Source organism: Phalacrocorax carbo, chromosome 5 (genome assembly GCF_963921805.1).
Source record: "Phalacrocorax carbo chromosome 5, bPhaCar2.1, whole genome shotgun sequence".
In the NCBI taxonomy this organism is placed as follows: Eukaryota; Metazoa; Chordata; class Aves; order Suliformes; family Phalacrocoracidae; genus Phalacrocorax; species Phalacrocorax carbo.
In genome coordinates this window covers 2,110,456-2,132,983 of record NC_087517.1, presented here as the reverse complement: position 1 = coordinate 2,132,983, position 22,528 = coordinate 2,110,456, and the positions used below count along the sequence as shown (strand labels likewise).

At 51.6% G+C, this 22,528-nt stretch overlaps 1 protein-coding gene and 1 long non-coding RNA gene across 10 annotated transcripts in view; one reads left to right on the top strand and one right to left on the bottom strand.

Moving 5' to 3' along the window:
* Positions 1-1,714: 1,714 nt before the first annotated feature.
* On the bottom strand, positions 1,715-16,796 carry LOC135313333 (uncharacterized). 3 transcript variants are annotated; one of them, XR_010372951.1, is made up of 4 exons: positions 15,592-16,796; positions 15,386-15,495; positions 4,307-4,387; positions 1,715-1,802 (listed from the first exon to the last, which is right to left on the bottom strand). It is a non-coding gene; the product is annotated as an uncharacterized LOC135313333 (long non-coding RNA). The 3 variants fall into 3 exon arrangements; XR_010372952.1 differs by having other exon boundaries at positions 1,721-2,844; XR_010372953.1 differs by lacking the exons at positions 1,715-1,802; positions 4,307-4,387 and adding an exon at positions 4,408-4,738.
* Positions 16,797-16,847: 51 nt separating this feature from the next.
* Positions 16,848-22,528, top strand: part of FMNL2 (formin like 2) — a 152,689-nt gene continuing 147,008 nt past the window's right edge. For 3 of the 7 annotated variants that reach the window (XM_064450935.1, XM_064450934.1, XM_064450930.1), the window contains exon 1: positions 16,848-17,123. In XM_064450935.1, coding sequence (XP_064307005.1) covers positions 17,007-17,123 — 117 coding nt within the window. In that variant the 5' untranslated portion in view covers positions 16,848-17,006. Of the gene's footprint in view, positions 17,124-17,925; positions 17,945-20,443; positions 20,599-22,528 lie in introns of those variants that run through there. The other 4 variants (XM_064450931.1, XM_064450933.1, XM_064450936.1 and 1 more) reach the window with 3 other exon arrangements.

The following is a 22,528-nucleotide window of genomic DNA, read 5'->3' as shown; positions in this document are numbered from 1 at the left end:
AAAAAAAGAGAAAAAAGAAAAAGAAAAAGGAAGAGGGCCAAGGGATTTGAGGACTTGTTTAAATAATAGAAAGTCTGCTGCTGCCCGTTTTGTTTATGTCATCAAAAAAAGGTTACAGCTTTGAACTTGCTCATGGGCAACCACAGCGCTGACTTAACAATGCAGCAGAGCTGCAACGCTGCTGATCTGCTCACCTTTCCGGAGCGGGCGCTCCCCTCGCGGGGTGACTGTGTCCGAGCAGGCTGGGTGCTCACACCCCGCTTTCTGATCCAGGGCTGCTGAACTCAGAACTAGCTGATCTCTTTTTTTTTTTTTTAATATAGAAAAAGGAGAGTGTAAGAATTGTAACATTTCCCTTCCCTAAAACATTTGATGTGCTACTCTTATGTCTACGAAGCGTCACTGGAAATTCAGTAAAGCACAACCCAGGGGTGAGTGCCGCCCAGTCTGGCTGTAACCAAAGCACATCCTCCAGGTCTGAGATCTCCAGGATCCAGGACTAATTAATTGATTTTGAAAAACATTTTACTGTGTTTTGTAACATTAAACCCTAAGGTGATTCTGTTATAATTCTGTAAATCACCAATATTTTCTTATGATAGACTTAATTTCCTGTTTCTGCCGGCATAAGCCCCGCTTTGCCAGGCCCGTCCAGGTGAGGGTTTTGCCCACTGCAGTCCTGCGGCTGCGGTGAAGCCGGGCCGGGGAGAGGGGAAGGAGGTTTCCCTGTACTGTTGTTACAAGAGAAGCATGTGGACATGTAAATGCCTGATCTAGGCGTGTTGCTATTGCCGAATAATTCCTGTTTAACCACTTCTAACTCGCTGCAGTTCCCCCTCAAATACTGGATGGGGCATTTGAATACTTTTTCTCACATCTCCCTGTGTCTCATTTATGTGGAAACCCAAACTGTTCTCCTTTGCCAGCATCTTGAAAAATGAGTATGATGAGTAAATAAGTGTATGGGTTGAAATACTGCGTCACACGAGTTTTAACGTTTAAAAAGATGTTCTTTCATTGCTCCTCCAGAACTAGGCTTGCGTGAGGTTTTCTGTGAGACACAGAGTGGGTTTGGCCAGCTCGGCTGGGGAGGAGAGCCGACGCTGGTGGAGCCTGCTGGGCTGTACAGGACATGGAAAGCATTTAGTAACCACCCAAAAATGAATGTCATCTTGTCCGAAAGGTTGTAAAGGTATAAAATAGCTCTGTGGTAAGGCGCTACAGGTCCTCTTTCGATTGCACCCCCACTACTTCGGAGGCCCACTGTGGGCTTCAGCTGAGCCGCTCCAGGCGTGCACTCTGGGGGGGCCCCGGCCCCAGCCTCTTGCCAAACCGCATCGGTGCGCGGCAACTGGGCTCGTGAGAAAACGCCCTAACGGCTTGAATGGCTCCATCACTCCTGCTTCGAGCTCCGGAACAAGGGCTCAGCAAAGCTTGCCGCGATGCCTTGGCACGGGAGTGAACAACCACGGGTTTCTCCGGTTGTTAGTATTATCATTTTTATCCTTATTATTGCAATTATTGATGTTAATGTCTCACAGAAGGTTGCTGGAAGGACTCCGCTGTGACAGCGGCGTTTTCTAGTAGCTTCGTTACTCCTAGTGCTAATGCACGGGAGTGGTTTCTGTGATTGACCCTTCAGGCAATAGTTTACCTTGTTTCAGGGCGGGGCTTGATGGGTGCACGGCGGGACGGGGCTCTGGCGACCAGGCGGGTGCTTCGGACGGAGCTGCTCCGTCTCGGGGGCGCCCGCTCTGCAGGCCACCTCGGTCAGGGGGAACGGGCGTTCACTGTTGCTGCTTCTTGTGAATTTTAGAGGAAAGAGAACTCGGTTAGAAAAGCCGGAGCAATGTCGCTGACAGCGTTCTACATCTGTTACATCTCAGAAGAATTTATTTTAACCTCTGAAGATACAAGGGAAAATATTTGAAGGAGATGGAGACTTGCCAGTATTTCCAGTTCATTATAAGCAAAGAACTGTTGCTTATAGCACTTTTTTGGAGCGGAGAGTAGTCTGGTTTTAAATCCCTCAAGCAATAAGGAATCACGTACTCACCAATGGAAATTGTTCTTCAGTAAAGCATTTACTAATTTAAAAAGTTTAATTTTTAAGTTCAGTCTAAATTTCCTCCCTTTACATCAACGATCTGTCTGCTTTCTACGGGCATCGCCGGGCCCCTGCTAACCCCAGCTGGGGTGCACCCAGGTGTCTCGCCTGTCGTCGGCTCGTGCGGTGGGGCCGGCTCCCCTCCGCAGCCAACCTCTGCGCTTGGGAGCGCGCGGAGCCGGCGGGCTGCGGGACGCGGGGCAGCGGCAGCTGGAATTGCAATTGTCTCAAAAGATGCTAACGCTCTCTAAACGTTGCAGTCAGGAGGCAGAGGTGAGGCCGAGGCCGGGCGACGGCCCGGTGACGGCGGGGGACCGGCAGACTGCGTGCCACCCGTCCCCGGTGGCAGTGGGGATGGTGCCCGCCGAGCAAGGCGTGCTCCACGTGGGCGGTGGCAGCGGTGGCCGGCCCACCTCCCCCAACAGCAAAGTGCAAATTTGCTATAAATCGCTCTTTTGCAGCCGCAGACTTCGCTCGTTGGGTAGCGCCTTGCGCAGGACCACGAGCGCAGCCCTGTGAGCCCCTCTACACAAAAAGGCGGTTTCTCCCTGTTCTGTTTGCACGTGAGAAGGGAGTACAGGCCCCGGGGGACAGAGAGACTTGACTTGCTCAAGCAGGCTCATCTCCAGCTGAGCTGTGTGAGAGGATGCGAGCAGGCGTGGCGACCAGTGGCCAGGAAACTGAATCGAGAAGACCCAGAGACATAAATACTGAAGCAGCTTTGCTTGCAGACAACACTGTATAAGCAGATATATATGAGTGTTACCAAGATTAAAGTTTAATTAAATTCCTGCAAGATTTTTGGGTCTTCATAAATTTCCTTTGAGCTTTCTGCCAACTAGGATATGCTCGCTGGCTTCAGAATATAAAAGCAAGTGTTGTTGTGTTTTGCAAATATACTTTCTAATGCATGCAAGTGCTGACTATGCAAAAGCCTCGCTGGTTTCCACGGTTAACAAAATTACAAAAGCACAAAGGGTAGCAGTTGTTCTTGTTTTTGACTATCCTTTAAAAACAAGAGATGGATCAAAGTATCCTGTGATTAAGTTCATTAATCACACCCACACCACGAAAAACCATTGACTCTTCTGAACCCACTTTTCACAGAGGGAGGACGTGAGGAGTCGGCCGGGGTGGATTCTGGCGTGGGTTGGTTGTTTATTTACTCACTTTTCCCAAATGAGGCCCCGAATGGGTTGCCGTGTCCAGGGGGCAGGGACGTCTCCGGCCGCAAGCAGCCGGGTGGGCGAGCAGCGGCAAACTCCCTGCCCGGCCCTCGGGGATCGGGGCGCACAGAAAGCTTTGCTGCTTTTAGCCTGTTTGCGGGTGATCCCTAGAAGTGAGGGGCTGAGCTGCAGGGGCAAGGGGTCAGCAGGCAGGATGGGGGCAGGGATGTCCGTCCTGAGCATGGCAGGAGGAGGCTGACAGACAGTGATACATGCCAAACCCACCCCAGGAGCAGGATTCCCCTGTGCTGCTCCCGTAAGGCTTGTATCTTCCTTACTTTTAACCCAGCGCTTGTCCTTGTCAACACAGCGACGGCTTATCTAATGTAGAGACCTTTTATCTGGTGTATCTGGTAACTGAGTGCTGCACAAGCCTTCATGAGAGGGGCCCGCGGATCGTCCCCCCGGGCTCAGTCCCCCCCTCACACCCCCCACACCACGCTCATCAGAACAGCTGCCGTACATGTGCTCTCTCCAAGACCCCAGAGCAATCTTGCTAGGCGCGTGTGAAAGCGCTTGGAAAATTCAACAGCAGACTGACAGTAACATTCCCAAGCTTGCAGATGAGCAAGAAAGGGATTTCACGTGATTCAAGTGAGGACCACAGCTCCGTTCCTACAAGCGTCACCTGACTGCAGGAGGTACACCAGTGCTTCTGCGAGTGATGGAGCTGGAGGAGCTCCCAGCTGGCCAGGAAATTGCAGCAACCCACGTAGGGCGTAAATGTCACCGTTTAGCACAAAACATTCTGTAGAAAACAGCTTTTTTTGATGCCTGACAATTAACTGGGCACCAAGAGGGACATGTACCTATGAGGGTTCTCGCTGTTGTGCAAACACAGAGCGACTGGCCTCAGGTTCTGGCCAAAGACATTGCTGCATGAACTGCCCATCCCAGCACAGACCAGTGACCTCTGCTACATCCTGCCCCTTCTAAAACTAGCCCGTGGATGTGGTTTTTGATCAAATCCTACCTTTCTGCCCTCCAGAGCAAACCTGCATCAACTTCGGTGGGGCAGGGGTCCAGGTCCGACACTTATGTTGTCTGCGGAGACCTGTGGGAGCAATACGATGGGGGCTGGCTGGGGGAGGAAGGGCGTGTTTTCTCCCCCACTCTTCAAAAAAAGCTTTAAAGTGCATTACCAATTATGCGGCTGGCTGATATAGACACACTTTTTAATTTTGAGTTTCACTGAATTACAAATAATGGTAATAGAGCTTGTTTGCTGGTAAATGGTTATTTGAGGTCTTTCCCTAGCCTGGCCACTTTTGGGTCCAGCCCCTCCAAAAGGACCGGCAGGGTCCCACCTGGCAGCCGTGGCACATGTGGTGACAGAGCTCGGCGCTCTCTGACCTCGCAGCATGGGCCACGCTCTCTGTCCACACTTACGACCTGGGGATTTCAGCTGGAAAAGAGATTAAGATTTAAGAGATGGGAGAACCAAAGGCCCAGCGAGCTTTCTGCCTCTCAGAATGGCCAGTAGAGGATACAATGGGAAGTGTATAAGAGAGAGAGAGATCCTTCCCCTGGTGATTTGCCACCTCGGGCATCCTGCAGTCCAGGGATGGGACCTTCTCGCTCTGAGGTTGCACCTTCACTGCTCCATTAAATAACCCTTCTCTTCCATGAATTAAGCCAGTTTTAAATCCCACAATCTAATAAAATTTGAGAATTAGTAAGCAACCTCCCATGATTGCACAGACTTCTATCACACGCCCTCTTCATTGTGTCCCCGGGTGATGCCCCATCTTTTATGTCTCTCTGCCCTGAGCCTTTCACCGTCCCTCCTGTCCCTCTGCCTCCGTCTCTCATGTGCTGGCCTCCCCAACACGGAGCCAAGCCAGGGTCCTTGGCAGCCCACAGAGAGAGTAAATTGTCCAGTATGGATCCAGGAAAGCTGCTTGTCCAGCAAACAGCAGCCCAGGTTGGGTAAGAGAAGAAAAGGAAGGCAAGGTTTGACTTTAATCCTTCTCCAGGGCTTAAGTGCCTAAATCCAGACCACTAAGTGCTGTGTGGGATTCACAGCCCTGAACGTTTCACTGGAATTGAGCTCACTAAGGAGAGTGCTGAGAGTGCCTCTTGCGCTGCAGTAAGTGGTCTGCTACCGAGACACTGATAAAATACCCAATACACTTCTCCTCTGGCTCCCCTGGCGCTGGGGTTGTTTGGCCTGGAGAAGAGGGGGCTGAGGGGAGCCCTTCTCGCTCTCTGCAGCTGCCTGAGAGGGGCTGGAGTGAGGGGGGGGGTCGGTCTCTTTTCCCAAGTAACAAGCGATAGGACAAGAGTAATGGCCTCAAGTTGCGCCAGGGAAGGTTTAGATTGGATATTTGGAATAATGTCTTCACTGAAACGGTTGCCAAGCACTGGAACAGGCTGCCTAGGGAGGTGGTTGTGTGACCACCCCTGGAGGAATTTAAAAGACATGTAGATGTGGTGCTGAGGGACACGGTTTAGTGGTGGTCTTGGCAGTATTGGGTTTATGGTTGGACTCGATGATCTTAAATGTCTTTTCCAACTTAAATGATTCTATGATTTGAAGATTCTTTCTGGAGGGGACCAAGGCCAGTGATTGTGAAGGGTGTCATTTTGTACATGTTAAAAAAAGGTCTTTAGCCCACCCCCATGTATTAAGCCACAGCGGGAGACGAAAACACCTGATTCTGAGTGGATTTGTGCCAACCTGTGAATACTCTGCCCATGGAGGATGAGTGGTTTTCAGTGAGTGGCGTTGCACCACCCTGTCATCCCCCTTGATCTGCCATTGGCCAGGTTCAAAATAAGCCTTTATGAGACACCCCTATTTTTAAAAAATCTAAATTAATGACAGGGCAGGGGCTGCAGGGTTTAAATCTCGGTGCAGCATCGAAGGGGTTATACCGATAAGCCAGCAGCTCCACGTGGAACAAAGCTGGCATTTCAGGGAGAAGACAATGGATTGTATTTTCTGTGTTCGTTTTAGTCATCCATTTGGCATCGAGGCTGAGGTCACCCACCCAATCGTGCACTGCAGCATCTCTGTTCTAGCTTGCAAGGAGAAGCAAAACAAAGAGGAGCTGAGTCGGCAGGAATGGGATAGCAATCATGTATGGAAAAGTGCTCCGTTAAATGGCTTTTAGATAACGTTGTTGCAGTCCATTTCAGGACACTGTTTAAAATCCTTCTGAATAAGCATTTTCCCTGACACACATCTTAGCACTTTGCATGGCCACTGGTCACACTCAATTCCTGTTCCGCATCCCAAGCAATAATTACCAGCTTGGCCTGGTTTTGTGGCCGAATGATATGATTTGAAATGCAAGCGTTCAAACACCAACGAAAAGGATGTAGCGACTGCTACCCAGCTGTAAATGCTTTCTTTAGAAACAGCTTCATTTCCTCTGAAACACTAAAAAGGTTGTATTTGTAACATTTGTGCATATGCAGGCATGTGTCTTAAAAAATATACAACAGGCACACGCATACACATGTCTTGGTTTAGCCTGAGTTTTGCACCGTGCAGAGAAGAGGTTCAGTTTGTCACCCCATCCTGCTTTCTGGGAAATGTGCTTTAATTATGTTACTAACAACTCGGAAACCTGCGTCCTCTGTCGTATGCCTTTATCCCCAGGGAGGCGGCGCTGCGAGCTCCCCCGCCTTGTCAGCCGAAAGTGCAGACAGTCAAGGACGAGGTGCAATCCTTCTGGCTGTGCAACTGCTGCTGGCAAGCAGAGCAGAGCATGCAACGGGCTCCAAAGCAGCGCTTTAGCATTTGTTCCTTGCTTTAGCCAGAGGTGAATCAGGTGTGAGCCGGTACAGCACTACTCCCTCACCGTGCTTTCCGAAGCTCGCCAAAGCGGGTGTTTGGGGCTGGCTGGGTGCAGCTGCACGCACAGGGAAGTGCCCAAAGGTAGGGGACGCCTCGAGGCTGCCCCTGAACCCCGGCCAACCAACACCACAGGCACCTCCCTGGATGTGGAAAGGTTTGGGATGCACCTTTCCAAGGCTGTGCTGGTACCCAGGGTGGTGTTGCCACAGAAGCACAGCCATAGCCATCAGACACCGTTTTACAGCGGGCCAGAAAGCGGTGGGGACTTTGGAAGCTGTATCAGCTGGTATCTCCAAACCCTCACAGCTGGCTTTTTAAAAAACCTAGGAAAGATGCAGCAACTCTTCTTCACGCTCCTTGCATCCAACGTCATTTCAATCTTGTCTGGGTTCAGCCAAAGTGAGCCAGTCTGCCTTCAGTCCCCTGTTTCACTAAGGCAGTAAATAATTCAGTGTGAACTTTTGTTATCCTTGTCTTGTAACGGAAGCGGAGATGTTTAGAGTCGGTTGGAAAGGGGAAATTTTTGTTTTATAGGAAAATCTGCATTGGTGATCTTTCACTTAATTTAGCATCAGAACAAAATGCTGCACCCACTCCACGACCTGGAGGGAAACGGACCCATCCACGTCCTGGTCCGCCGCGCCCCTGCCTACCATGGGTCAGGAGCAAAGCAACGACTTGGCTGAGCGTCTGGCTCCCAGCAAGCTCACTGGGCAGCTGAGGAGCTCCGCATTCATGCACCTGAGCTTGCACGGCAGTGCTTTTTGCTCCCCTGAAAAGCTATCAGCTGAGGCTGGTTAATCTCTGACCAGTAGCCACTACAAACAGGCTCTGAGAGCTGAGGATAGTCACACCAGTGGTGAAAATCAGACCTGCGAAGCCTGTGATGCCACTTATGCTCCCAGTGACCCCCCACACACTGTGGGGCCAGGTGGGACCTCGCAGGCTACACGCAGAGAGCCCATACCCCGTCTTTACATGATCATCTGTTCAGTGAGCAATGGAAAGCGTGACGGGCAGAGCTCACACCCCACGCCTCTCCAGCTGTCAGGGATGCAGACATGGATGCAGGCAGCTCTTTCACTCAGGAAATACAGGAGAGGCCCTAAATTTCAAACAAAAGCAAAAAGAGGGCCGCAGTGCCACCCGCCCTGCCTTGCCCTTGTGCCTGGGGAGGGCTCCGGCAGCACCGGCTCCGTGGGGAGGAGGGGGCTGAGGCGGGGGCCGTGCCCAGCACAGCCCCGGCGAGGGGAGCCCAGCACTGCTGGGAGCTTCGACTGCAGCGATACGTTGATAAAGAGAGAGCTGGTGAGATTAGAAAATGTCCTTTAAAACACAGGGTCTGGAAAAGGTGTTTCCAGTGACCACACAACTCCCGCTCTTGCAAATCCTCCCTCTCCCCCTGCCTTGCTGGGAGACAAATGTTATTAATCAGTCCTGTAAATTGAAATCCATATTTTTCTCATGAGTTCTGAAACCCATTTAAGGCCTCTAAATAGCTTCTATCAGCTGAAAAAATTAAATTAATTTTATTCCTCTTGCCTAACCATCCTCGGCAGTTCTTTGTCAAGAGCCTTTGGTGGAAAAACAATGGAAACTTGTGCGGCGTTTCTGCCCGAAGCCTGCGTGGAAGCGCACCGAGCTTTTCTCCTGCGGCGGGTACAATGGCCGGCATTGTCCCACGGCTGTCGTGTGGAGCGACGAGCCGGCTGAGGGCTGAGGAGCTGACTGAGCTACAGCCCCTCCATTCCACACACTGATAACTCTTCTGGGGAGGCGGGGGGCGGGAAAAAAGAGAGAAAAATCTTTTTGCAATTAATAACAGTTCACAAAGGTTAGAAAATGTCCCTGTCTTAAAAAATTATTCTGATGCTTCCATCCTAGCTATGGTTTTTACAGCCAGTTTAAAGCTACGTATGGTTTAAAGCTGGAAAGTGCTGCTTAACACTCAGATACAAGCTTTATTAAATATTGACTCATTCCTTCCCTACCATTATTTTCTGCTCCATTATCTCAGTTTCATTAGCATTTACAATTCTTTGCCTTTCTGGGAATTCAGAAGTTGTGTTTTGTCTGCTTGCCTTCCTGCCAATAAATCATGAACGAGCTCCCGGCCAGGGTGCATCATACCAGAAAATAACGCTTGTGTTACATTTGCTCACGAGCGAGATGGCCTGAGGCTGAACACGGAGATCCCACGTCTTGCTCAGGAGCATCAAAGTCGCGGGCTCTTCTCACCACCCCGGTCTGGAAGGGGATGTGCTGGGGGCTCCTCTGGTGAGCACTGCCTCCGGGCCGGAGGCTCCCCGCGCCGGCAAGTGAGTGAGCGTCACAAATCTGCACACTTTCATTTTCAGCGCACAGAAAATTTTAGCCTTAAATTGCATTAATTTCTTGAAGAAGTGTAACAGATGAGTGAGCACCCTCTGTTGTAAGTGCCTATCTCGAGAACATGCTTTAAAAGCAGACGCTCTCTGTACTCCATCCCACAGAACAAATGCTCGTGCTGTTTTCTGTAACGGATTTTTTTTTCTCCAAACTGTAGCAAATCATTCAGGCTAGCTGTCCTGAGAAGAAGAATAATCTGAGCTTTGCTAAAAATAAATTGGACTAGGTCCTCAGCAGCCCATGGTGCCAGGCAGGTTTGCACTCAACCGAGAAGAATGGTCCCGGTTTTGCTGAAACAGTGCGGACTCACCTTAAAAATGAACAGGATCCCGCACCGCCGCTGCCTGCCAAGACCCTGGGGCAGTGACCCGGCAGGGTGGAACAGGGCGGCATGCAGCACCCCTCCTCTGCCAATTGCTCGCAGGCAGAGGGAACTGGGCTTCCTGGAGGTGCCTGGCAAGGAACATGAGGAACAACCCCCCGCACCAGCACAGGCTGGGGGGCACCTGCTGGAGAGCGGCTCTGCTGAGAGGCCCTGGGGGTGCTGGGGGGCAGCGAGGTGACCCTGAGCCAGCACCGGGCCCTTGGGGCCAAGGAGGCCACCGGTGCCCTGGGGGGCATGGAAAGGAGCGTGGCCAGCAGGGCGAGGGAGGTTCTCCTCCCCCTCTGCTCTGCCCCAGTGAGGCCACATCTGGGGGGCTGCGGCCAGTTCTGGGCCCCCCAGTTTAAGAAGGACAGGGAACTGTTCAAGAGAGTCCAGTGGAGAGCTACCAAGATGCTCAGGGGACTGGAACATCTCCCTTGTGAGGAAAGGCTGTGAGACCTGGGTTTGTTCAGCCTGGAGGAGAGAAGGCTGAGGGGGGATCTCATCAATGCCTATAAATATCTGAAGGGTGGGTGTCAGGGGGATGGGGCCGGACTCTTTTCAGTGGTGCCCAACACCAGGCCAAGGGGCCACGGGCACAAGCTGGAACACGGGAAGTTCCACCCGAACATGAGGACAAACCCCTTCCCTGTGCGGGTGCCAGAGCAGGGGCACAGGCTGCCCAGAGAGGCTGTGGGGTCCCTTCCCTGGAGACATTCACCCCCAGCCTGGACGTGGCCCTGTGCCCCTGCTCTGGGGGTGCCTGCTCCAGCAGGGGTGGGACGGGGTGAGCTCCAGAGGCCTCTTCCAACCCCCACCAGTCTGTGATTCTGTGTTTTCCATGGGCAGTTGTGCTCACGGGAGTGGGGGCCTGGGAGCCACTCCAGTGCTGATCTGGGACTGGAGTGCTGCTGGTCTGTGCCACACTATAGGCAGAGGAAGGTGGGGTCCTGTGTGCATCCTTCTCCAAGGTACACCCCGAACACACAGTGCCGCTGAGGGCCACCCAGGTCTGCAGGCGAGAGGCTTGTTCCCTCAAATGCAGCTCTCATACTCTTCAGCCACAGGGTGTTTGCAAAGGTAGGGTGCTGTGAGACAGAGTCCAGGCAGGACTGATGAAAAAGCTGCTGCAAAAATCAGACGACCTCCATTGTTGTCTTGTAATCCTGCACCTGCTCTTCCTACCAGGCTTCCCTTTGCAGGAGAGGGAAAGGGGGGACGCTGTGCCACAGACCACTCACCCCTTCCCTTGCATTGGGGAAAAAGAAGGAAAAAGGAGGAGAAAAAAAAAAAAGACCACTCTGCCCACCAGCCTCCCTGCTGACTTTAACAGATGGCAGCAGCACGGACCAGGACCAGGCACAAGCGTTTAAGGAGAGCTCTGGGTCCACGCCTGAAGCAATCAGATAATGCCTGTGGTCCCAGCCCTGCCCTTGAGTCAGCCAGGTGCGACGGGCTGGCTCCGCATCCCTGCCTTCAGCCTAGTTAGCAGGCAGAAAACCAGGCACAGGCCCCACTGAGAAAAGGCAAATGCATTTGGGGGCCTTACTTCACATCTCAGAAATCCAGGTCAGTAAACCAGCAGTGGCAGAAACAGGGCTGCTTGCCATTACTGCAGCTTTTCTGCTAAACGCATCTGCTCAGGCTTCCTCTGAAAATCACACTGCCTGGTCTGGCGAGAGCTCTTACTGCTGAGCCCCGACCCGCTCTCCTGGTGCCACGCTGCCCTCGCACACATGGCCCTCACTTACCTATTACGCCTATATATTTTTAAGGAACAAATCATGTAGGTACCACCAGGCTTGCACTTAACCCTCTTGCGTGTTGCTGTGTGTCATCACACGCTCGGTGCTGGGTTCGCACACAGCATGGCTTCAGGCTCGTCACTCCAGTACCAACGGGCTGGGAGGTGTCCCCATGCGTTGGAAAGAAGCAGTGAGACTGAAAGGATCGATTGGTCTTGGATTAAGCGGGTGTATCTCTGTGCACCCTCCTGTAGGAGATCTGGGTGTGATATTTAGCGCTTGCTCCTGGTAGAGGAGTGGTCCTGGGCAGAAACTGGGGGCTGATCTCATCGCTGTTGACATCACGGTTTGCTTTGATGAAGCTGCATCTGATCTACACAAACAAGTGTTGGAAGTAAGGCCAAGGACGTCAGCACAGTTAAACCAGAGCATAGCTGCTGCAAGTAAATCAGATTCAAAGTTAATAATTTAATTTCTAGCAGGCAGAGAAAAATCAGAGGGCTAATAAGATATGAACCTAATAACTCGGTGTGCTGGGACTGAGTGTTTCCATCTGTTATCACAGGCTCCGATCTCAGCACAAGATGCAGAAACAGCAATTGTGCAACGAGGATGTGGACACGGGCATGAAAAGCGAGAGTAGAAGTCAGGCAGACGTGCCCACCTACGTGGCAGAAGGTAGGATCAAAGCTGGCGAGGCTTTTTGTGCTGACGTACAGGTGGTTGTAGGAAAGATGTCGATATAGCAATCGGTAAGGTCCTTCAGAACGACTGCGAACTTTTCTGGTTCTGGGTGGGTTTTAGATTTGTATTTAATTAATGCTCAAACACAATACTTACTGCTCTAAGATAACCTGCAATAACGCTAAGGCTAACAGGCCTGACCATTACTTTGCAACTTATTTCTACAATCTGTCGAGGCTAGATAAGGCAGGTTTGTGGTACTTGTAGGAAATTGCTATAAATAAAAGAGTAGCAGGCAGTGAAGTAGATAGCACATATGTTGTACTAGGTAAAACATGATGAACCACAGTGAAACTGCCTCTTCTTCAACAGTGGATGTGCATGAGGATAAAGCCAATCAAATATTTATTTCCCATCATCAGGAGTCCCTGCAGAAGCTGATTTTCCTTGAGAAGACTGTCTCAGAAAGCAGCCTATTATATTTTTTTTTTGCATTTGTTACAGGAAAAAGTCATCTGTAATCTTCTAGGCAAGGTCAGCTGTTCATGTGCTGCAATCAATAATCTCTTCTTACATGTACACCGCTCAGCTCCTGCAGCGGAGTTTATGGTAGCACTACATCTTCGTTATGAATGAATACTACCTTTGCCACTGCTGACCTAGGATCTAGCTATTTATTAAAGCCGGATGTGGACCCTCCAGCTTAAAGACCATTAAATCAGATCACCTGGAACTTCACTGAAATGTCAGCTCAGGATCCATCTAGAAATGCTGAGCACTGGGAAAAATGAGGGTCCATAAAATGATCTTTTTCCCCTTCAGAGTTTCTTCCACAAATAGAGAAGTAGACACTGGTTCAGGGGAATTTAAGAAAGACTTGGCCCCGAACTTCCAGCTTTATTTAATGTGGAGATTTTGGTGACTAACTGAGCTACCAGTCAGCTTCAGGAAGAGGTCAGAAGTATTTTGTCTCATTCTCCAGTGAAATTCCACATGCGCTCATGGCACGGAGCCCTTGCAGAGCTGGTATGGCCATTAACCCCAGTGCAGACAATGACTTCCCTGGTGGCATCACCCAGTGTGAATCGCCTGGCTGCCTGGGATGAGCTCTGTAAATTACGCATTGTATAGCTGGTTATTTATTTTAAATAAATAAATGTAAAAGCAAACGTCTTGTTTATTAATTTTTATCCCAGAATAATTTCTTTAGCTTAAGTGTGAGCCAGCTCAGTAGCTTTTTTATTTAGCAATGCTGCCACGCTAATTTTGACATTTGCAAATGTCGACATCCCAGTTACAGACTGCAACAAATTGCTCAAAAATAATCTTGTTCTTTTAAAAGATTTCCTTTCCTTTGCACTACTGGATTGATGTTAAACAGTTGCCGTACGTATGGATGTTTAGTTTCATTAAAAATTTTGCAAGTCTGGTTTTGAACTGAATATGACTTCTAGCATGATTTAGAGCTGCCCTGGCTTCTTGCCTGAACGTAAGCCAAAGAATCCAGTTTGCCCAGCAATTACCCTAACCTTTCGCAGGTATGTGTGGCTAGCAGCGGCTCCTGGTCCCCAAATGTCTCATCCCTTCATCCAGAGGCACTTCAAAATCCTGAGATGATTTTGCCTTGATTTAGAAAACTAAGGCTCCTGAGTGCTTCCACAGTGGGAGTTATTGACTGGGAAAATGCTGGGGCTCCTCACGTTGGAGTGAGTTTGTTGTCGTAGGTAATTAATGACACTTGGGTTTATTTGTAAAGCTGTGTCATGCCTTTCACTTTCCCATATGCAATATAAGGCAAGTAACACTTCCCTACACCACACAGCTGTTGTGTCTAGGATACTTAAGCACCATGTTTTCTGCTGGGTTTGGAAGGGAGCTGAGGGTTAATAGTGGGTGATTTCTGATTCGCAGGGCTCAGCCTTGGGCACTTGTGACCCCTCTGGGGTACTGCTGAGGTCCTGCTTGAGCCCAGGGAGTGGTGAGTGCCTGGCACAGTGGGCAATCTGCTGCTGGGAGCGTGAGAGATCCTTGGCTAGAGACTCTCTTCAGCCCCTCGTACCCTGACCCTCACCTGCTATCTGTGACAGTCTAATGCTCCCTTATCTCACAGCAGTCTTGTGAAGCTTAATTAACTGATTAATCTTTCGAAGAATTGTGAGAGTCTTAGATAAAAGACATCAGGCAAAGTATCTAGTACTATTTCCTTCACTATTGACAATAACATTGTTATTAACTCCCAAGAATTGCCTAGGGTTTTAAAACTTAATAATGATATTGCAAGAATTGTAGGCTTTTAACATGGCAGCTGTATGAAATTCTGACCTGTCCCTGGGGTAACACCCTTCCCAGCATCTGAGGAGTGGGAATCACAGAATGGTGGGGGTTGGAAGGGACCTCTGGAGATCATCCCATCCCACCCCCTGCTGGAGCAGGCACCCCCAGAGCAGGGGCACAGGGCCACGTCCAGGCGGGGGGTGAATGTCTCCAGGGAAGGGACCCCACAGCCTCTCTGGGCAGCCCGTGCCCCTGCTCGGGCACCCGCACAGGGAAGGGGTTTGTCCTCATGTTCAGGGGGAACTTCCCGTGTTCCAGCTTGTGCCCGTGGCCCCTTGGCCTGGCGTTGGGCACCACTGAAAAGAGCCCGGCCCCGTCGCCCTGACACCCACCCTTCAGATATTTATAGGTATTGAGGAGATCTCCCCAGTCTTCTCTCCTCCAGGCTGAACAAACCCAGGTCTCTCAGCCTTTCCTCACAAGGGAGATGCTCCAGTCCCCTGAGCATCTTGGTAGCTCTCCACTGGACTCTCTTGAACAGTTCCCTGTCCTTCTTAAAGTGGGGAACCCAGAACTGGCCGCAGCACTCCACACCTTTGGCATCACTTGGGGTCCCGCGCCAAGTCCTGCACCGGCTGATGCTCCATAGGCAAGGTGCCCCAGTGGGGTGTAAGCCAGGACAGGGTGTGTCACTCACTGTCCCAGTCGTGAATGTATTATGTCTTTTTTTTAAATGAGAATGAGCACATTTAATTAATAGTGAGTTTAGAGCACACACAGAGAAAAGCTTACCGTCACTTCCTTGGGTTTCAACTGCAGGATCACCTGTGTTGCAGCTCAGGTCTCCTAATGCATTGCTTTTGTGGAGCTTCGTCAGCTGTTCCTCTAGCACCATTGTCATCCTACATAATGTAAATTAATAAACGGTCATTTTCTAAACAGTAATGCTTGTCTTCTTGCTTTTTTCCCCCCAAATTAATCTCCATGTGGATAGTTACCATCTCCTACCAGGCAAAGCCGGAAATGCTCCCATATCCCAGTAGAAATTCACAGATCCTGCCAAATTCCATTGCAGAGCGTGCTGTTCCGCTTACTGCTGTCCGCCAGGTAACAGGGTTAGTAAATCATCATGTAGCTGGATTCCTGAGATTTACCGAATTTCCTGAACTAGCTGGCAGCAAAAGGCAGAACTTCACAGATAATCACTGAAAGCCTTTAATGACGTTTGTAATTTTATCCATAACCGTGAGGCTGGCACAACACTGAGCACCGGAGCGGTGCACATACCTCCCCTGCGCTGTGGGTCACCAAAGCAAGGATGGACTGAAGGCAGCAATGACCAGGAGGAGAAACAGCAGTAGGTGCGTCGTCGTGGAGGTGAGAGCTGAGTGAAAAGTATTCTTCTCTGGAAGGATAATTGAATGTTAATATAAGACAGAGGGATATGGATAGGCAGGGGGTGACTGGAAGGCAATTAGGTCTTGGACTGGAGAATAAAATAGATATAAGTGCAATACAGCACAGTCACCAAATGGGTCAGTACCATCTCAAGCCCAGCAGCAGAATTTTCTTCAAATCTTTGCTTCTAACACAGCCCCTGCCCAGCGGCCCAGGCCAAAGCATTGGTGGGGGCTGTGTTTGACCACCACAAGACTTAAAAGTCGCGTTGGAAAGAATTTGCGTGGAACAATAAATGGAAAATAACACCTGAAGAGCAGGCGGGTTTGATACGCATGGGAGATGGATGATCCTCCCAATTTTGCCAAGGCGGTGTCCTCTCCATTACAGATTTATTTGGGTGGCGTCACCCTGATACTGCCCCGTTTTCCCGATTTTGGTGAATGGCTGTGGGGTCGGCGAGCGGGGCCGTGACTCCTCCAGCGCCCCTCAGCGCGGCTCAAACCTTCCCCGCCGTCCGAAGCCAAGCGGCCCCCGAGCCGCAGAGGGGGTGTCTGTCAGCCCCGCCGCTGACACCGCTCCGGGTGCGGGGGGATGCGGGCCCGCGGCAGGCAGACCCCCGGCTCCCGCCCGCCCCGTAGGCCGGGGGCGGCCGTCTGGGTGGGGAAGGCCGCGCTGGCTGAGGTAAAATGGAGGCCGAGGGGGCGCCTGAACCCCCGGCGGGCCCCTTCCCTCCCCCGCAGGGGCGGCGGGACTACGAGTCCCAGCGCGCCCCGGGCCGGGGGCGGAGCTGGGCTTTGTGCGGGGCGGCATGCGGGGGAGCCGCCGCCGGAGCCGGAGCCCGAGCCGTGAGGAGCCCGCCCCGGGGGGAGGGCGAGGGCGGCCAGCCATGACGGGCGGCGGCGCGGCGTTCCGCCGTCGGTGCTAGAGGGCGACCGCGGGGCGCGGAACCCGCCTGGCTCGGCGGCGCGGAGCGCGGAGGCAGCGCGGAGGGGCCGCCGCCGCCGCCGCCGCCATGGGCAACGCGGGGAGCGTGGACTCGCAGCAGACGGAGTTCAGGGCGCACAGCGTCCCCCTCAAGCTGCCCATGCCCGAGCCCGGCGAGCTGGAGGAGCGCTTTGCCGTCGTCTTGGTGAGCGCCGGCCCCATTGTCTGTGGGGAGCGGGGTCGGAGGGGGCGCCGCGTCCCGCCGCGGTGGCGGGGGCTCGGGGCGGGGGGGGGGGTGTGATTGTCGCGGGGCTCCGCGCCCGGCCCGGGAGTGTGCGGGGGTTTTGCGGGGGACTGCGGGTGCTGGCGGTTGGGAACTGAGGGGGAAAAGTTGGGGGGACCGAAGGCGGGAGCTGCCCCGCCGCGCTCTCCCTTGGGCGGCCCCCGGCGGCACAGGTGGGCTCGGCGGGGCGGTGCCGCCCGCACCTCCCGGCCCGGCCGGAGGCGGCGGGACGGGGCCGCGGAGGAGCGGGGCGGGGGGCACGGCGTGTGCGCCGGCCGCGGCTCTTTGTCTCCGGAGCCCCCGAAGAGCCGCCCTGGCCCTGGCCGCGGCGGTTCCCTCGGGCCGGCCTCTGTCCCCCTCCCCTCAGGGCACGGCCGGGCGGGGGCGGCCCCCGGCGGGAGGAGCGGGCGGGCCGGTGCGGGGAGCCGGCGGCAGCGCGGAGCCGTACTGCGGCCTCGCCTCGGCCTGGCGGCATCCAGGAGCCCGGTCGGGAGGGGGCCCGGCCCGGCGGAGGGTCCCCCCGGGGCACGGCGGGGTCCCCGAGGCTCACCGGGGGCTGGTTCTGGACCGCTGGCGTTTCTGTCGGGCGCTGGGGGCTTTATTTCGCTCTTTCCCCCTCACCTGAGAGGCCCGACGGACTCGGTGTGTGAGATCGCCTGCCCAGGAGAGCTTTCCGAGGAAGGGCAGTGCTTCACTTGGTGCTGCACGGGAGCGTTTGGGGCAAACGTCCTGTTTTCCTTCAGGTGTCTAAGCAGTGCAAACAGATTACAACGACCCATCCTTCTTCCCTGCCCTTCTTACTTTTGGGTAACGTTGCTGTGAAAAACTGGGGAGGAGAATGAGTAAAACCCATGTGCGTGCTGTGCCCGGCGTTCCCCATAACGCCACGTGAAACCCAGCCAGGCGAGCAGTTGCGAGAGTAATTCCCATATCAGATATTAGAGCAAACCCCCCCAGCATCTGAAATGCTCTCGGTGCCGGGCGAGGATTCACAAACTGGTGTGTGTTGGGGATTATTTCTGGTTAGACCCAATTAGATTATCATGTCTAAGAAAAGAATAAGCCTATTCAGTCAGGAACCCCCACTGATGAGCCAAATGGCAAGTGAGATGTTACGATTATTAGGCACAGTGGAAAAAGCCTGATCTTGCATTGCTCTTGTCGGGGAAACCCGTGGTCGCTTTGCAGACGGGAGATTCCCCCGCAAGCAGCGCATCGCTCAGAATCAACTCTTGAGTCATCTTAACCTGCCAAAAGGGTGCCGGGCTTGATTTGTGTGCATGGTCTGTGGGAGAAAATTAGTGGGTTTGAGTTAGGACCGACTGACTAGATCAGTAAAAGAAAGAGACATTGTTTGGCAAAGCAGAACGTGATGGATACATATAACGTAAATACGGGAGATAACAGGACCATGCTTGTAATTTCTTGTGGTACTTGAAAGGAATAGATGGCATTCGTTTTTAGAAGCTGGACTTAAATTAAGGGTCAGAGGACGAGTGCTGTAGCTCTGCCAGAGGGAGCAGCAGCCGTGCAGATGCGTGTCTGTAGAAACGGGGTGCTGGATGGTCTGTTCCCGTCGGGAGGAACTGCAAGATGGGGCCCCAACACTGCTGCTGGAACAGCCAAAATACCGCTTTCAGCCTGTTCTTGTAGCCAGCCGGAGATGGCTGGTGTTTTTGCAGCTTCCAGGAAATATCTGACTATTTTATGAAAGAATGAACTCCTAGGCTGTTATTATTTTGTTTTCTCTGTGGCTCTGAGGGGAAGATGACTGTGCCACTGGTCAAACCCCAGAAGATGGTAGGCAGTAGCACAGCAGGGATTAATGAGAAAGGAATGGTGGTCAGGGGGAAAAAAAGATGAATATTTTCTGTAGGGAGAGAGTGGATTAGTCGGGAGATGTGAGTATGAAGAAGGAGATGCTGAAGGTTATAGGACTAAATCTCACCTTCTTTACATGCTGTCTTAAGAAATTAGCCTTGGCACAAGCATTGCTTATGTACTCAGAGAGCCCTGGTGAGGTCCCGAAGGGCTTTCCTGACAATAGCAATTTTCGTACCGCTAATGAAATTTGCAGGACTCTCTTTGACGTTGATGAACATGCAGCTCGGTTGAGTTGCAGCCGCACACAGGTACACAGTTATCACGCTGAGCGGTTCATCTCCATTTCTGTATGCAAAGAGTGAGGAACGTGTGGGAAGGGTTCTTCCCGAGCAGCCTCACAAAGATATTTTGAGGTTTTATTCCTCTCTCCTGTGGAAAGCCAGCACAGTGAGCCGCAGCCCTCTAAAACACATGCATGTCTGTGAGGAGAGCACAGGTTGTCACATTTTTACTGCAAATGCTGTGACGTTGACTGTTCCCGAGTTTTCTTCTACTTTGAACCTACCCTTCTGATGTTCTCCAGGAGCTCTGCTGTCCTTTCAGCAAGGGGATGGATGAGCAGTGGTGCGCCTGGAGGTGATGCATGTGTGTGCTGGCTTGGGTTTGCTGGGTTGTTGGCAGCCTTAGTCTTGAGGAAGGTCTCTGGTGAAGTAGCTTGTCCGCTTCAAATGTACGTAGTCACCTTAACTCCCTCCTTGGTTAGGCTCGCTCTTTGAGGTTTGAAGTGCATAAATTGCAGGAGATGATGGGAAGCGCTCCAGGTCACGCTTTTCTGGTGAAGCTCTCAAATCTAACTGTGCTAATATGCTCTTCCAGTCTGTAACGGTGCCATTGGCATTACTGGGGATGCGCTGAGCACACGTGCGGCAGCACCTGATCGAGGTGAAGGCCAGCGAGGCCGGCTCTGGCTGCATCACACCTCTTGGTCTGCTGGGCAAATAACAGGAGAGGATTTTCCCTGTGGGTCTGTGTCTCCTGGTACTGTTTTTGGCACTGGTGTGGTACATGTGCTTCCCTGGCTTGTTTGTTGCATTGAGATTTGTACTCATCTCTGTTAGTGAGGACCAGGCTCTGTCTGCGTGTTTCAGGAAGACACCACGTTTGATGGGGTGTTCTTTGAAGAGAAGAATGTGGAGGGTAACCCAAGAGAGATCCAGGTTTCCATTTGAAAGCTAGGTGTTGTTTCCATCCTCTCAACCTGATGTGAATTCTTCCCTTTTGGTAGAACAAGTGAAATAATTCCCTTAGTTCCATGTTTACTCAAGAGTGTAAAGTCCAGGGAAGTGGCGGTGTGTTATAGCCACCAAGTTTCCGATTTGCCCGTGAGGGGTGCCAGGTGAACTGGGAGCTGGATCCCAGCTCTGGCGCTGACTTTGAGCTTGCCAGCACTGGCTCAGCCCCTCGGATGCATGTCTGCAGGAACCTCCTGCTGTTGTCCCTTCCCCAACGTGCTTGCTTCTCCTCCTCAGCTGTGTTGGATTTCTTTCCTGGCTTTCTCCTATGGACACATCAGGCAAGTGTGCATAAATCATGAATTCTAGTAACTAACCCTAGTTTTTTGCTTAGGAGGCCATTGTTCAGCGTGTGCGAGCGCCGTTGCAAACCAAGTGTGCCGAACGCGTCCCTAGACATTATGGCACCGCCATCCAATGCAGCGAGTTGTGAGTTTGGAGATGAGGGGGTAAAAGCCAGGCTTCCAGCTCCTGCAGCAGGGTGGTCTTTCTCTGAACCGGTAACGGGGTTGTACGTTTGCAAATGACACATGGTTTGGAGGAAGCAGCCAGGACAGAGTTGGCAGGGTAAATTGTTGCCTAATGAGCTGTGATTGACATAATTTGACTGTTGGATTACAAATCTGCGGTGAGGCTAACAGGAAATATCCTCTTACCCCCACCAAGTGGTGTTTCATTTTACAAAGGAGTCTTCTGTGCCTGGTCCTGTAGGATGGAGGGAAGCGTCTGAAGGGTGAGGGGAGTGTGGAGGTAGGAGGTGTTTCCACCGTCCCGTTCCTGGCCCCACTGTGCTCACTTTGACATGATGGTACCTACCTGGAGGCAGGGCATCAGCTCTGCTTCTCCTGAATGCACACAAGGCTTTGCCAACAGGAACTTCTTTGTTCCCTTAGAATTTGCTTCTCCACAGTGGATTTTGTTTGAGCATCGTTTTCCATACCAGTCAAGGGAGTTTTAATGTCTATTGTTAAAGATTTTGAAAGCTTAGTGTGAAAACTCTCTAATGTTTCCCAGCTGTTTTCCATTCCTCTTCCTAATCCTCTATCAAATATATTATGTGTTGTTTTCTAATATATATGGTTTAGAGTCTGCAAATCATTAAAGAGCATAACATGGTTGCAGGAGATATCTGTGAGGTAGCATTAGTTCCCTCACTTTGGTGGGGTTGGTGGCACATTGGATTCCTTGTCGTAATTCCTATATTTAACAGAACTGCTGTGGGATGAGTTTAGATTGAGATCCTGTACTCTCATGTCAGGCATAGTTTGTGTGGTTTTTGTGGAATTTGAAAGCAATACTATGGAAGTTGAGAGACTCTAAATTAGATTTAGGAATGACCTTCAGGAAAAGGAGATCTCTAAAATTCAGATTTTGTAAGGACCTGCTGCGTTTTCTTGTTCAGGCCTCACTTGTGACAGGCTGCTGCCTCTGGGCTCTTTCCTCGGGGCCTCATTTAAATGATTCGAGCAATGACACCTTTTGCTTGGAGAAACAATCTAATAAAGGGTGGTGTTAAAGATACGTGTTTCTGAAGGGTTGAATTCAGAGTGAAGTTGTGCTCGGTGGTGACACATCTGTTACTCTGCCTTGTAAATCAGTAGATGGCATTTGTAAGTTTTGCCACCTAGACATCGCAGGAGAATATTTTTGTAAAAACATTCCTTTTTTTTTTTTTTGAGTGTTTGGAATACAAGGATGCTGTGGTGGGTATTTAGCTACTAGCAAGTTAGTCACATTCCTAAAATTAACTTCAGATCCTGGAAACCTTGGAGACTTAAAAATGGCTAAGCTGATGTAGATGCATATATTTTTCCCATGTACCGATTTCCATACAAAATAATCGCCTTAATTTATTGGGCTATAATGATGGTATGAACCCATTCTGTCAAACTGCGTGTGTCACTTGCTCATACGCTCCGAATAGTCTGAAAGTAGTAGGCTTTTTGTCAAAAACCCCAGGTGAAAGGGGACCGCAGTTTGAAGCCTGCACAGTGGGGCTGAACCCACGCCTGGCTTCTCCCTCTCCCCAGAGGGCTGGGGCTGCTTCTGGGGGTGCCGGGCAGGGGCGTCTCTGGTGGGCAGGAAAGCCTGAATCCGCAAACCCGGTCATGGTAATGACAGCAAAGAGATTTTTCTAATCCTTTTTGTGCTGTGTGCTGTATAAACCCATCATCACATCATATTTCCTTGCAAATTGCCCCGTGCTGTTGT